At 44.7% G+C, this 14,557-nt stretch overlaps 1 protein-coding gene across 4 annotated transcripts in view; it reads right to left on the bottom strand.

Annotated features, from left to right (window-relative positions):
* Positions 1-7,896, bottom strand: part of LOC146026858 (cytochrome P450 4B1-like) — a 100,015-nt gene extending 92,119 nt beyond the window's left edge. For 2 of the 4 annotated variants that reach the window (XR_014454558.1, XM_083157904.1), the window contains exon 1: positions 7,571-7,896. Coding sequence is in view for 1 of the 4 variants with exons in the window: in XM_083157904.1 (XP_083014030.1) it covers positions 7,571-7,753 (183 nt within the window). In the remaining 3 variants the exon portion in view is untranslated. The remainder of the gene's footprint in view (positions 1-7,570) is intronic. The other 2 variants (XR_014454559.1, XR_014454560.1) reach the window with 1 other exon arrangement.
* Between the last annotated feature and the right edge of the window lie 6,661 nt (positions 7,897-14,557).

Raw genomic sequence — 14,557 nt, 5'->3', positions numbered from 1 at the left:
TCGGGTTGGCGTCAATAGCGGGGTGGCGTTAACGGTGGTGGGGGGCCATGAAACATTTTTTTTAAAAACATATTGCCCAATTTCACATTGTAATTTTATTTTAACATTGCTGTCTATGGGAAATCGGGTCCATCGCGTCTTTTAACATTACTGTCTATGGGAAATCGTGGGCATCGCGTCGCGGCCCCTTATAACGGCCACGACCGACGCGATGCCCCCGATATCGTGTCTTTTAACATTACTGTCTATGGGAAATCGGGGGCATCACGTCGCGGCCCCTTATAACGGCCACGACCGACGCGATGCCCCCGATTTGGAGCTAAATCGTGGGCATCGCGTCGGTCGGGTGTCCTTAAGTTAACCAAACTTAAGGACAAAATCGGCAGCCCGGATAACTCACAAGTACCTCAATACCTATAAAGAATGGTCTATTCCCATGATTAGGATAACCACAGTACGCACACTGCCAGCAAATTGGTCTTGAATAAGGAGTAACATAAACTCCACACTGAGCCAATAATTCAGTGGTGGGCTCACACACTACACACCCTCGTACATCTGATACCACAGATATCTCTCCCCAAATTAGGTGACTACATAGCAACCTGTTGAGGGAACAAGAAGGGAACCCACTGTGACACAATCCATTTAAGAGGAAGGTCACATACAGGGACTCCGTATGTGCAATTTTAATCTGCACTTTGTTCACATTCTTTGTGTATATGTTATACAGTATGTAGTCTGTCATATTTCGCAATGTAATTCATCTTGAATAAAAGGTATATTTTAATGTATGTTTTCTTCTATATGGTGCACCACACTGTGACAAACCAAATCCTGTCCCCTGTACATTTCATGTTCTTTGTCCGTGGTAGCACACCCCTGCAATGTTAAAAGTAACTAAACTCAGCGAATACTAACGCATGGGGGCCATCCTCATATCAACCTATAGCTCTTTAGGGTCCTGTGCGAGTGAACCCCAAAAATCCCCCAGTGTACTACTAATAATACACATTGTACTTACAGGTGCAGCGCATGATAGCCCCTCAAACCCCCGGCGCCCACACGTAATCAGCGCCTCCCCGCGACCGCGGGGCTATTGTTACACCGCTGATCCTGCAGCTTCGTGGATGCTATTTGGAAAGAAGAGGACGCGATCTACACCGGAGGACCCTGGTATGGATTCCTTCCACAGGTACCCTAATTGGATTTCTCCAGGACCATCGGATGGCCCTATGTGCCAAGATAGGTAAGTATCTGTCTGTATGGGCTCCAAATGTAATACAAGTTTTATTGTTCTGCTATGTGTGTATTTATTTAAGTATTGGTTCTGCTGTGGAACTAAGAGTCCCAGAAAGCCCATTAATGGGCCGCATGCTGGGACTTATGGTTCTCCAACTTATATAAAACTTCTCCCCCTGGGCTGTGACTGCTTGGGCCTATCGCTGGTACACAAAATATTCAGCTCAGGCGGGAGGGGGGGGGCGTGCGCAGACGCACACTGCTTTCTCGCTGGGGGGTGCCGACCGCACACTGTCCCTGATGGCTCGGGCGTGGGGGGTGCGCACTATCACTTCCACCCTCCCTCCCTGCTCCGCACTATCACTCCCACCCTCCCTCCCTGCTCCACACTATCACTCCCACCCTCCCTCCCTGCTCCGCACTATCACTCCCACCCTCCCTCCCTCCCTGCTCCGCACCACTAATATGCTTGATGGGGAGGGGGGCCCCAGAGATATCAGTGTATGTGGCACCATAATTTCTGTTGCCGGGTCTTGGAAGCGGGTGGGGGAGCTGGTGGTGCCTTGAATTGAAAATATCGGCGGGAAGCTGAGAGCGGGTTGCTGCACAGTTCTTTCCCCGTTGGTAACGAGCAATTTCAGTCCACCCTTGGCATCAAGCATGTAGGTAAGTGGCACTAATGTGTCAAATGTGTAATGGGCATTACAGTGTGTTATATAGTATGTAATAGGCATTACGGTATGTTATATAGTATGTAATGGGCATTACGGTGTGTTATATAGTATGTAATGGGCATTACGGTGTGTTATATAGTATGTAATGGGCATTACGGTGTGTTATATAGTATGTAATGGTCATTACGGTGTGTTATATAGTATGTCATGGGCATTACGGTTTGTTATATAGTATGTAATGGGCATTACAGTGTGTTATATAGTATGTAATGGGCATTACGGTGTGTTATATAGTATGTAATGTGCATTACGGTGTGTTATATAGTATGTAATGGGCATTACGGTGTGTTTATATAGTATGTAACGGGCATTACAGTGTGTTATATAGTATGTAATGGGCATTACGGTGTGTTATATAGTATGGTAATGGGCATTACGGTGTGTTATATAGTATGTAATGGGCATTACGGTGTTATATAGTATGTAATGGGCATTACGGTGTGTTATATAGTATGTAATAGGCATTACGGTGTGTTATATAATATGTAATGGGCATTACGGTGTGTTATATAGTATGTAATGGGCATTACGGTGTGTTATATAGTATGTAATGGGCATTACGGTGTGTTATATAGTATGTAATAGGCTTTATGGTTTGTTATATAGTATGTAATGGGCATTACGGTGTTATATAGTATGTAATGGGCATTATGGTGTGTTATATAGTATGCAATGGGCATTACGGTGTGTTATATAGTATGTAATGGGCATTACGGTGTGTTATATAGTATGTAATGGGCATTGCGGAGTGTTATATAGTATGTATGGGCATTACGGTGTGTTATATAGTATGTAATGGGCATTACGGTGTGTTATATAGTATGTAATGGGCATTACGGTGTGTTATATAGTATGTAATGGGCATTACGGTGTGTTATATAGTATGTAATGGGCATTACGGTGTCATATAGTATGTAATAGGCACTGTGGAGTGTTATATAGTATGTAATGAGCATTACTGTGTGTTATATAGTATGTAATGGGCATTACGGTGTGTTATATAGTATGTAATGGGCATTACAGTGTGTTATATAGTATGTAATGGGCATTACGGTGTGTTATATAGTATGTAATGGGCATTACGGTGTGTTATATAGTATGTAATGGGCATTACGGTGTGTTGTATAGTATGTAATGGGCATTACGGTGTGTTATATAGTGTGTAATGGGCATTACGGTGTTATATAGTATGTAATGGGCATTACGGTGTTATATAGTATGTAATGGGCATTACGGTGTTATATAGTATGTAATGGGCATTACGGTGTGTTATATAGTTTGTAATGGGCATTACGGTGTGTTATATAGTATGTCATGGGCATTATGGTGTGTTATATAGTATGTAATGGGCATTACGGTGTGTTATATAGTATGTAATGGGCATTACGGTGTCATATAGTATGTAATGGGCACTGTGGAGTGTTATATAGTATGTAATGGGCATTACAGTGTGTTATATAGTATGTAATGGGCATTACGGTGTGTTATATAGTATGTAATGGGCATTACGGTGTGTTATATAGTATGTAATGGGCATTACGGTGTGTTGTATAGTATGTAATGGGCATTACGGTGTTATATAGTATGTAATGGGCATTACGGTGTTATATAGTATGTAATGGGCATTACGGTGTTATATAGTATGTAATGGGCATTACGGTGTGTTATATAGTATGTAATGGGCATTACGGTGTGTTATATAGTATGTAATGGGCATTACGGTGTGTTATATAGTATGTAATGGGCATTACGGTGTGTTATATAGTATGTAATGGGCATTACGGTGTGTTATATAGTATGTAATGGGCATTACGGTGTGTTCTATAGTATGTAAAGGGCATTACGGTGTTATATAGTATGTAATGGGCATTACGGTGTTATATAGTATGTAATGGGCATTACGTGTGTTATATAGTATGTAATGGGCATTACGGTGTGTTATATAGTATGTCATGGGCATTACGGTGTGTTATATAGTATGTCATGGGCATTACGGTGTGTTATATAGTATGTAATGGGAATTACGGTGTGTTATATAGTATGTAATGGGCATTACGGTGTTATATAGTATGTAATGGGCATTACGGTGTGTTATATAGTATGCAATGGGCATTTACGGTGTGTTATATAGTATGTAATGGGCATCACGGTGTTATATAGTATGTTATGGGATTACGGTGTGTTATATAGTATGTAATGGGCATTACGGTGTGTTATATAGTATGTTATGGGCATTACAGTGTGTTATATAGTATGTAATGGGCATTACGGTGTTATATAGTATGTAATGGGCATTACGGTGTGTTATATAGTATGTAATGGGCATTACGGTGTGTTATATAGTATGTAATGGGCATTACGGTGTGTTATATAGTATGTAATGGGCATTACAGTGTGTTATATAGTATGTAATGGGCATTACGCTGTGTTATATAGTATGTAATGGGCATTACGGTGTGTTATATAGTATGTAATGGGCACCACGGTGTTATATAGTATGTTATGGGGATTACGGTGTGTTATATAGTATGTAATGGGCATCACGGTGTTATATAGTATGTAATGGGCATTACGGTGTGTTATATAGTATGTAATGGGCATTACGGTGTGTTATATAGTATGTAATGGGCATTACGGTGTGTTATATAGTATGTAATGGGCATTACGGTGTGTTATATAGTATGTAATGGGCATTACGGTGTGTTATATAGTATGTAATGGGCATTACGGTGTGTTATATAGTATGTAATGGGCATTACGGTGTGTTATATAGTATGTGATGGGCATACGGTGTGTTATATAGTATGTCATGGGCATCACGGTGTGTTATATAGTATGTAATGGGCATTACGGTGTTATATAGTATGTAATGGGCATTACGGTGTGTTATATAGTATGTAATGGGCATTACGGTGTGTTATATAGTATGTCATGGGCATTACGGTGTGTTATATAGTATGTCATGGGCATTACGGTGTGTTATATAGTATGTAATGGGCATTATGGTGTGTTACATAGTATGTAATGGGCATTATGGTGTGTTATATAGTATGTAATGGGCATTACGGTGTGTTATATAGTATGTAATGGGCATTGCGGTGTGTTATATAGTATGTAATGGGCATTACGCTGTGTTATATAGTTATGTACTGGGCATTACAGTGTGTTATATAGTATGTAATGGGCATTACAGTGTGTTATATAGTATGTAATGGCATTACGGTGTGTTATATAGTATGTAATGGGCATTACGGTGTGTTATATAGTATGTAATGGGCATTACGGTGTGTTATATAGTATGTACTGGGCATTACGGTGTGTTATATAGTATGTAATGGGCATTACGGTGTGTTATATAGTATGTAATGGGCATTACGGTGTGTTATATAGTATGTAATGGGCATTACGGTGTGTTATATAGTATGTAATGGGCATTACGGTGTGTTATATAGTATGTGATGGGCATTACGGTGTGTTATATAGTATGTGATGGGCATTACGGTGTGTTATATAGTATGTAATGGGCATTACGGTGTGTTATATAGTATGTGATGGGCATTACGGTGTGTTATATAGTATGTAATGGGCATTATGGTGTGTTACATAGTATGTAATGGGCATTACGGTGTGTTATATAGTATGTAATGGGCATTACGGTGTGTTATATAGTATGTAATGGGCGTTACGGTGTGTTATATAGTATGTAATGGGCATTACGGTGTGTTATATAGTAAGTAATGGGCATTATGCTGTGTTATATAGTATGTAATGGGCATTACGGTATGTTATATAGTATGTAATGGGCATTACGGTGTTATATAGTATGTAATGGGCATTACGGTGTGTTATATAGTATGTAATGGGCATTACGGTGTGTTATATAGTATGTAATGGGCATTACGGTGTGTTATATAGTATGTAATGGGCGTTACGGTGTGTTATATAGTATGTAATGGGCATTACGGTGTGTTATATAGTATGTTATGGGCATTACGGTGTGTTATATAGTATGTCATGGGCATTACGGTGTGTTATATAGTATGTCATGGGCATTACGGTGTGTTATATAGTATGTAATGGGCATTGCGGTGTGTTATATAGTATGTAATGGGCATTACGCTGTGTTATATATTATGTAATGGGCATTACGGTGTGTTATATAGTATGTAATGGGCATTACGGTGTGTTATATAGTATGTAATGGGCATTACGGTGTGTTATATAGTATGTAATGGGCATTACGGTGTGTTATATATTATGTAATGGGCATTACGGTGTGTTATATAGTATGTAATGGGCATTACGGTGTGTTATATAGTATGTAATGGGCATCACGGTGTGTTATATAGTATGTAATGGGCATCACGGTGTGTTATATATTATGTAATGGGCATTACGGTGTGTTATATAGTATGTAATGGGCATTACGGTGTGTTATATAGTATGTAATGGGCATTACGGTGTGTTATATAGTATGTAATGGGCATTACGGTGTGTTATATAGTATGTAATGGGCATTACGGTGTGTTATATAGTATGTAATGGGCATTACGGTGTGTTATATAGTATGTAATGGGCATTACGGTGTGTTATATAGTATGTGATGGGCATTACGGTGTGTTATATAGTATGTAATGGGCATCACGGTGTGTTATATATTATGTAATGGGCATTACGGTGTGTTATATAGTATGTAATGGGCATTACGGTGTGTTATATAGTATGTAATGGGCATTACGGTGTGTTATATAGTATGTAATGGGCATTACGGTGTGTTATATAGTATGTAATGGGCATCACGGTGTGTTATATAGTATGTAATGGGCATTACGGTGTGTTATATAGTATGTAATGTGCATTACGGTGTGTTATATAGTATGTAATGGGCATTACGGTGTGTTATATAGTATGTAATGGGCATCACGGTGTGTTATATATTATGTAATGGGCATTACTGTGTGTTATATAGTATGTAATGGGCATTACGGTGTGTTATATAGTATGTAATGGGCATTACGGTGTGTTATATAGTATGTAATGGGCATTACGGTGTGTTATATAGTATGTAATGGGCATCACGGTGTGTTATATAGTATGTAATGGGCATTACGGTGTGTTATATAGTATGTTATGGGCATTACGGTGTGTTATATAGTATGTAATGGGCATTACGGTGTGTTATATAGTATGTTATGGGCATTACGGTGTGTTATATAGTATGTAATGGGCATCATATGTGGCCTTATGTGTAATTGGCATTATGGTATGTGGCTGTATGTGTAATGGGCATTACAAAGTTCGCTAAAATGTGCAATGGGCATTACGGTGTGTGGTATAATGTTGGGCCGTACCCCCTTTTCACTGCGCAGGAGCCTCACCTACTACAAATTATTGGAGAGGGCGTGAAACATGCCCTTTCTCCGGGCGCCGTGGCACCTAGCTACACCACTGTACATTGCAGTCTACATTATTACTACTACTACTACTACACATTGTATCTACATTATTATTATTATTATTATTCCTATTACAATCAGGTGTTATTATTACTATGATTTTGCACCAGTATGCAGGCTACCTCGCGTACACCTTACCTCGTGGGCATTGCCATACAGCCAGTGACGCTGGGGACCTTGGAATGGTCTGAGAGCTGTGATAAGCTGCCTCCATGTCAGGTACAGCTTGCAGGCTTTGTACAGCAGACAGAGGGCACAGAGCCAGGCAGTCCAGTGACAGAGCTCAGAGAAGCTGTACGGCAGCAGCACAGGTACACCCATGACTGGGAATACAACACAGACAGCCTCATGTAGGTCTGTGTCACCTATTATACTGGAGTGTGGGGGAGGAGGACCAGCACTACTGTCCGTGTACAGAGGAGGGAGGGACAGAGGAGGGAGGGGGGAGCAGCAGTAACACTGTACAGGAACCAGCACTACTGACAGTGTACAGAGGAGGGAGCAGCAGTAACACTGTACAGGAACCAGCACTACTGACAGCGTACAGAGGAGGGAGGGACAGAGGAGGGAGGGGGGGCAGCAGTAACACAGTACAGGGACCAGCACTACTGACAGTGTACAGAGGAGGGAGGGGGGAGGAGGGAGGGAGGGAGCAGCAGTAACACTGTACAGGAACCAGCACTACTGACAGTGTACAGAGGAGGGAGGGACAGAGGAGGGAGGGGGGGCAGCAGTAACACAGTACAGGGACCAGCACTACTGACAGTGTACAGAGGAGGGAGGGGGGAGGAGGGAGGGGGGGAGCAGCAGTAACACTGTACAGGAACCAGCACTACTGACAGCGTACAGAGGAGGGAGCAGCAGTAACACTGTACAGGAACCAGCACTACTGACAGCGTACAGAGGAGGGAGGGACAGAGGAGGGAGGGGGGAGCAGCAGTAACACTGTACAGGAACCAGCACTACTGACAGTGTACAGAGGAGGGAGCAGCAGTAACACTGTACAGGAACCAGCACTACTGACAGCGTACAGAGGAGGGAGGGACAGAGGAGGGGGGGGGGGGGAGCAGCAGTAACACTGTACAGGAACCAGCACTACTGACAGCGTACAGAGGAGGGAGGGACAGAGGAGGGGGGGGGGCAGCAGTAACACTGTACAGGAACCAGCACTACTGACAGCGTACAGAGGAGGGAGGGACAGAGGAGGGGGCGGGGGCAGCAGTTACACTGTACAGGAACCAGCACTACTGACAGTGTACAGAGGAGGGAGGGACAGAGGAGGGAGGGGGGGAGCAGCAGTAACACTGTACAGGAACCAGCACTACTGACAGTGTACAGAGGAGGGAGGGACAGAGGAGGGAGGGGGGAGCAGAAGTAACACTGTACAGGGACCAGCACTACTGACAGTGTACAGAGGAGGGAGGGACAGAGGAGGGAGGGGGAGCAGCAGTAACACTGTACAGGAACCAGCACTACTGACAGCGTACAGAGGAGGGAGGGACAGAGGAGGGAGGGGGGCAGCAGTAACACTGTACAGGAACCAGCACTACTGACAGCGTACAGAGGAGGGAGGGACAGAGGAGGGAGGGGGGCAGCAGTAACACTGTACAGGAACCAGCACTACTGACAGTGTACAGAGGAGGGAGGGACAGAGGAGGGGGGGGGCAGCAGTAACACAGTACAGGAACCAGCACTACTGTCAGTGTACAGAGGAGGGAGGGACAGAGGAGGGGGCGGGGGCAGCAGTAACACTGTACAGGAACCAGCACTACTGACAGCGTACAGAGGAGGGAGGGACAGAGGAGGGGGCGGGGGCAGCAGTAACACTGTACAGGAACCAGCACTACTGACAGCGTACAGAGGAGGGAGGGACAGAGGAGGGGGCGGGGGCAGCAGTAACACAGTACAGGAACCAGCACTACTGACAGCGTACAGAGGAGGGAGGGACAGAGGAGGGGGCGGGGGCAGCAGTAACACAGTACAGGAACCAGCACTACTGTCAGTGTACAGAGGAGGGAGGGACAGAGGAGGGGGGGGGGGGGAGCAGCAGTAACACTGTACAGGAACCAGCACTACTGACAGTGTACAGAGGGGGGAGGGACAGAGGAGGGAGGGGGGCAGCAGTAACACTGTACAGGAACCAGCACTACTGACAGTGTACAGAGGAGGGAGGGGGGAGGAGGGAGGGGGGGAGCAGCAGTAACACTGTACAGGAACCAGCACTACTGACAGCGTACAGAGGAGGGAGGGACAGAGGAGGGGGGGGGGAGCAGCAGTAACACTGTATAGGAACCAGCACTACTGACAGTGTACAGAGGAGGGAGCAGCAGTAACACTGTACAGGAACCAGCACTCTTGACAGTGTACAGAGGAGGGAGCAGCAGTAACACTGTACAGGAACCAGCACTACTGACAGTGTACAGAGGAGGGAGTAGCAGTAACACTGTACAGGAACCAGCACTACTGACAGCGTACAGAGGAGGGAGGGACAGAGGAGGGGGAGGGAGCAGCAGTAACACTGTACAGGAACCAGCACTACTGACAGCGTACAGAGGAGGGAGGGACAGAGGAGGGGGGGGGGGGGGGGAGCAGCAGTAACACTGTACAGGAACCAGCACTACTGTCAGTGTACAGAGGAGGGAGGGACAGAGGAGGAGGAGGGGGGGGGAGCAGCAGTAACACTGTACAGGAACCAGCACTACTGACAGCGTACAGAGGAGGGAGGGACAGAGGAGGGGGCGGGGGCAGCAGTTACACTGTACAGGAACCAGCACTACTGACAGTGTACAGAGGGGGGAGGGACAGAGGAGGGAGGGGGGGGGCAGCAGTAAAAGAGAATGAGCTGCAAATAGCAGCGAATGAGGATAAAAACTTATAGTGGTAGGTGGTAGTGCGGCGCTCCGTTACTGAAAATTCTACAGTTTGTTTAATAAGAATGTCGTTCTTTATTTGCAAATAATAATTTGTACATATATCAGTTGGCCTTTTCAATACACTGTCCTGTCACTGTGGGCTGGAATAGTGTATTCCTTCAAGGTCACACGTGTGATCAGGGGCGGATTTAGGGGTCAGGCCGCCCCTAGGCACAACTCTTTTGGCCGCCCCCATCCCCCTTTCTAGGCGTGAGGGGGGCTGGGGGAGAGATAGGGGTAGATAGAGGGAAAGAGAGGAGACAAGAGAAGAGAGAAAGAGTTAGAGAGAGGTGGGGCAGGTGGAGAGATGAGAGAGACAGGTATGTGAGGAGTGAAAAATAGAGAAGAGGACTTGGGGGAGATAGAGGAGGAAGAAGAGAGCACAGGGGTTTGGATCCCATCCCACCCATCCCCCCACAGTACACAGTAGTATTGGTCGCACTACTTTGTACCTGAAAGCCATGGCAGCACAGGGTCGCTGGGGTCACTCAGAGTCACCGGGTCTTCCTTCGCCAGCTCATTTTCTCCCTCTCACCAGCGCTGATGGGGGACCATGGAACGGAGCGTGCGATGCTGGAGGGAGGGGGGAGTGCGGGGAGGTGCTGCTGGCGGGAGTACACTGGGACCGCACTGCAGGGTGAGCATGGGACTGGGGCAGTGCTGGAGGGGGCGAGGGACTCAATATACTGCCTCTGTCTGTGTCTGTGCCTGCGGTGCTGGAGGGGACTGCCCGCAGTAATATATTGAAAAAAACTTGAACAGGTGCCGGGGAGGGATTGTCAGCTGCCGCCCATAATAGGTGCCGCCCCTAGGCCCGTGCCTCACGGGCCTAATGACAAATCCGTCCCTGCGTGTGATATGGGGATATATGTACGGCACATGCACACTGTGCCTGAATCACATGTATTACACTTCAATGCAAGTATTAAAATACATGGCAATGAACAGGAAAAAAAATCTATATATAGAAAAAGTAAAAAACAATGCAAAAAATGGCAAAAAAATATATGTAGCATAAATTGTCTGTCCAATAAATTGTAGGGTGTGTACACTGATTGATTGTGTACACACTGATTCCGGGATTCCTGAAGGAAAGTATATGTATATACACAGTCTAGCAATGTGAAGCAGTCGAGCGGCGTCCCGCTATTTGTAATCCTCTTATGGTGATGAGTCTTTGAAAGTTAAATGGTGGTACCTGTATGCGCCGATTCGTGTTCAGGAGCGGCTTTCCTTGGGAGCTGGCTGGTAATCACAGGGTCCCAGACTTGGGTGTTACGTCTGTCTCCTATGTGGCACCGGCAGCTCCGCGTGGAACACGGCTAACCGGGCTGCAGTGAAAGCAGACGCTACTCCCTGTCTGGCTGAGGTATCGCGGCTCACCGTTTCCGGATTGGGGTCCTTTGCGGTGACCGCTTCGCCTCTTAGACAGGACCCTGCTGGATCGGCCTGTTACCCCTCCTATAGATACTCACCACTGCCGGTACACTCGATTCCTGTCAGTCTCTCTCAGCTCTCCGTTGCGTAGCAGCGTGTGCACCCGCCGTACGCTTCACCGTGGGATCCTGTCAGATGTTGATTGCTTGGTTCTCTGCAAGTGTAAGTTACCACTGGTGTGAACCCTCCAACGCGTTTCGGCTTATGCCTTCTTCTAGGGAGATGGATTGTGGAGTCAGTGTTGTTGTTTAAATGTCCCTCCATTTCGCTCATCTTTTTTCTGATTGGTTAATGTTTCTGGGTCTCTGATTGGTCCTCAGGGCTCTACATTCTGCAGCAGTCTTTTGCTGGTTATCTGTCTCACTTCTGTATCACACTGGTTATAAATGTCTTATTGTCTGTCTTGGTAAACATTATATCTAATTGCAAGAATCAATTTGAAACAATGATGTATACAATCAATAGAAAATGTTTCCTGTCTGCTCCGATTTTTCTTGCAGAGTTAAATCTTTGCTTGCTGGATTCTGGTTTCTCTTACTGTGGTTTTAAACAGAATCAGTATTGGTTCTATTGGTTTCTTTTTAAGGAAGCAATTAGGTTGTTTATATATTTCTGGTTACAACGTGACTTTGAATTATTCTATGGTTTTTAGTGTTTTAATTGTTTTAATTGGGTGTTTTCCAGCTTGCTTGCGCCTCCCACCTCTTCTCCTGAGTCCCACTATTTTTTCCCAACTGTAGCTTTCACCTCATTGTCTAAGTTTTATCCCCGCGGTCTCAGTGTTTTTAGCTCATATATGTACCTGAGTTCAAGTTTATTTATTTTGTGTATGAAATCTCCTCCCCTCCAGTTGTTCTTGACCTCTTCAATTCCTATAAATTTTAGTGTACTTGGGTCACCATTGTGGTGATCATAGAAATGTTTTGATAGGTTATGTTCCTCGTTCTTTTTATTGATGTTCCGAATGTGTTTGTTAATTCTTATTTTTAGGGGTCTCGTTGTCCGTCCCACATATTGCTTATTGCAGCCACATTCTAGCAAGTAGATCACCCCTTTGCTAATTGCAGGTGATTCTGTTTTTTATTTTATATGTTTCCTGGGTTGATGCGGATTTAAAGATTGTTACTGGTTGGGTGGTTTTTTGTTTTTGGTTTGTGCAACCTATGCATGCTCCACACTAATAGAAGCCTTTGTTGGATTCATTTTTGTTGAGGGTTGACTGAATTTGTTTTTTGGGGGGAATGTGGTTCTTTATCAATTTCTGTTTTATGTCAGGGGCTTTTCTGTATACTATTCTAGGTCTTTCTGGGAGGATGTCTGCAAGTGTCTCATCTTGTAGTAATAGTGGCCAATGTTTTTTATAATGTATTGTAATTGTTTCGATTCCTTGGAGTATTGGGTGATGAATAGTACCTCTTGGTCTATTTTGTTGTTTTTTTCTATATATTTTAGGAAAAAACAACAAAAAACAACAACAAAACAAACCTTCAAAATCATCTTCGATGAACCAGGCCGACTCAGTTCAACTGCGACAGAGATCCTTCGCTTACGTCAAGGTTCTAGTACAGTAGGACAGTATCTAATACAATTCAAGATATTGGCAGCTGAATTGGCCTGGAATGAGGAGGCCTTTTTTGCAGCCTTTATGATTGGGCTCTCTGACAAAATCAAGGATGAGCTTGCGGCAAGAGATTTGCCTTCCAGATTAGAGGACCTGATCTCTCTTTGCACAAAAATTGATCTAAGACTCAGAGAGAGAACTCAAGAGAGGAATCGAACCACTCCCAGTTCATCTTTTCATGTTTCTAAACCTCAACCACCACCAGCAGAGGAACCTATGCAGGTTAACCGCTTCAAATTGACTCCAGGTGAACGCAAACGTCGTCACAATTAACGTCTCTGTCTCTACTGTGCCGATCCCCAGCACTCCGTTGATTCTTGTCCAAAGAAACCGGGAAAACGCCAGAACCTAACCTGTAAGAGAGGGCAGGTTAGGGGTTGTTATCACCTCTCCAAAAAATTAGACTCTATTCTTCAAGTATCGTTGCAAGTCAAACATCAGTTCAGACAATTGCCGGCTCTCCTAGATTCTGGAGCAGCAGAAAGTTTCATCACCACTGATGTTGTCAAGCGTTGGCATCTACCTACCACCCCTCTCCAGCGTCCGGTTTATCTTACCGCTGTAGACGGAAGCCGTATACTAGGTGAGACTGTCCCTCTGCAAACTCAACCACTAACTTTACAAGTCGGACTGCTACATTTTGAAAACATTTGGTTCTTTGTCATTCCCAAGTCCTCCTACCCAATTGTGTTGGGTCTCCCCTGGTTACGTGCCCATAATCCCAGTATTAATTGGGTAACATCCCAGGTCCAAGCCTGGGTGCCACTTGTACCAAGTCATGTCTCAAATCCGTGGCACCTACACGTCAAGTCTCCCTTCAAATTCCTGAAGGGTTACCGACTCCTTATCTGATGTTTTCTGCAAAAAAGCTACTGATAAATTACCTCCTCATCGTCCATGGGACTGTTCAATCGATCTAATACCAGCAGAGAACCCTCCTCGAGGTCGCACTTACCCTTTGTCCTTGCCTGAGACACAGGCTATGTCCGAGTATATAGATGTTTTCTGCAAAAAAGCTACTGATAAATTACCTCCTCATCGTCCATGGGACTGTTCAATCGATCTAATACCAGGAAAGAACCCTCCTCGAGGTCGCACTTACCCTTTGTCCTTGCCTGAGATACAGGCTATGTCCGAGTATATAGAGGAAAACCT

This window comes from Crinia signifera, chromosome 8 (assembly GCF_055691185.1).
Source record: "Crinia signifera chromosome 8, ASM5569118v1, whole genome shotgun sequence".
Taxonomy (NCBI): Eukaryota; Metazoa; Chordata; class Amphibia; order Anura; family Myobatrachidae; genus Crinia; species Crinia signifera.
Note: the sequence above shows the minus strand (reverse complement) of the source record. Positions and strands in the feature narration are given on the sequence as shown.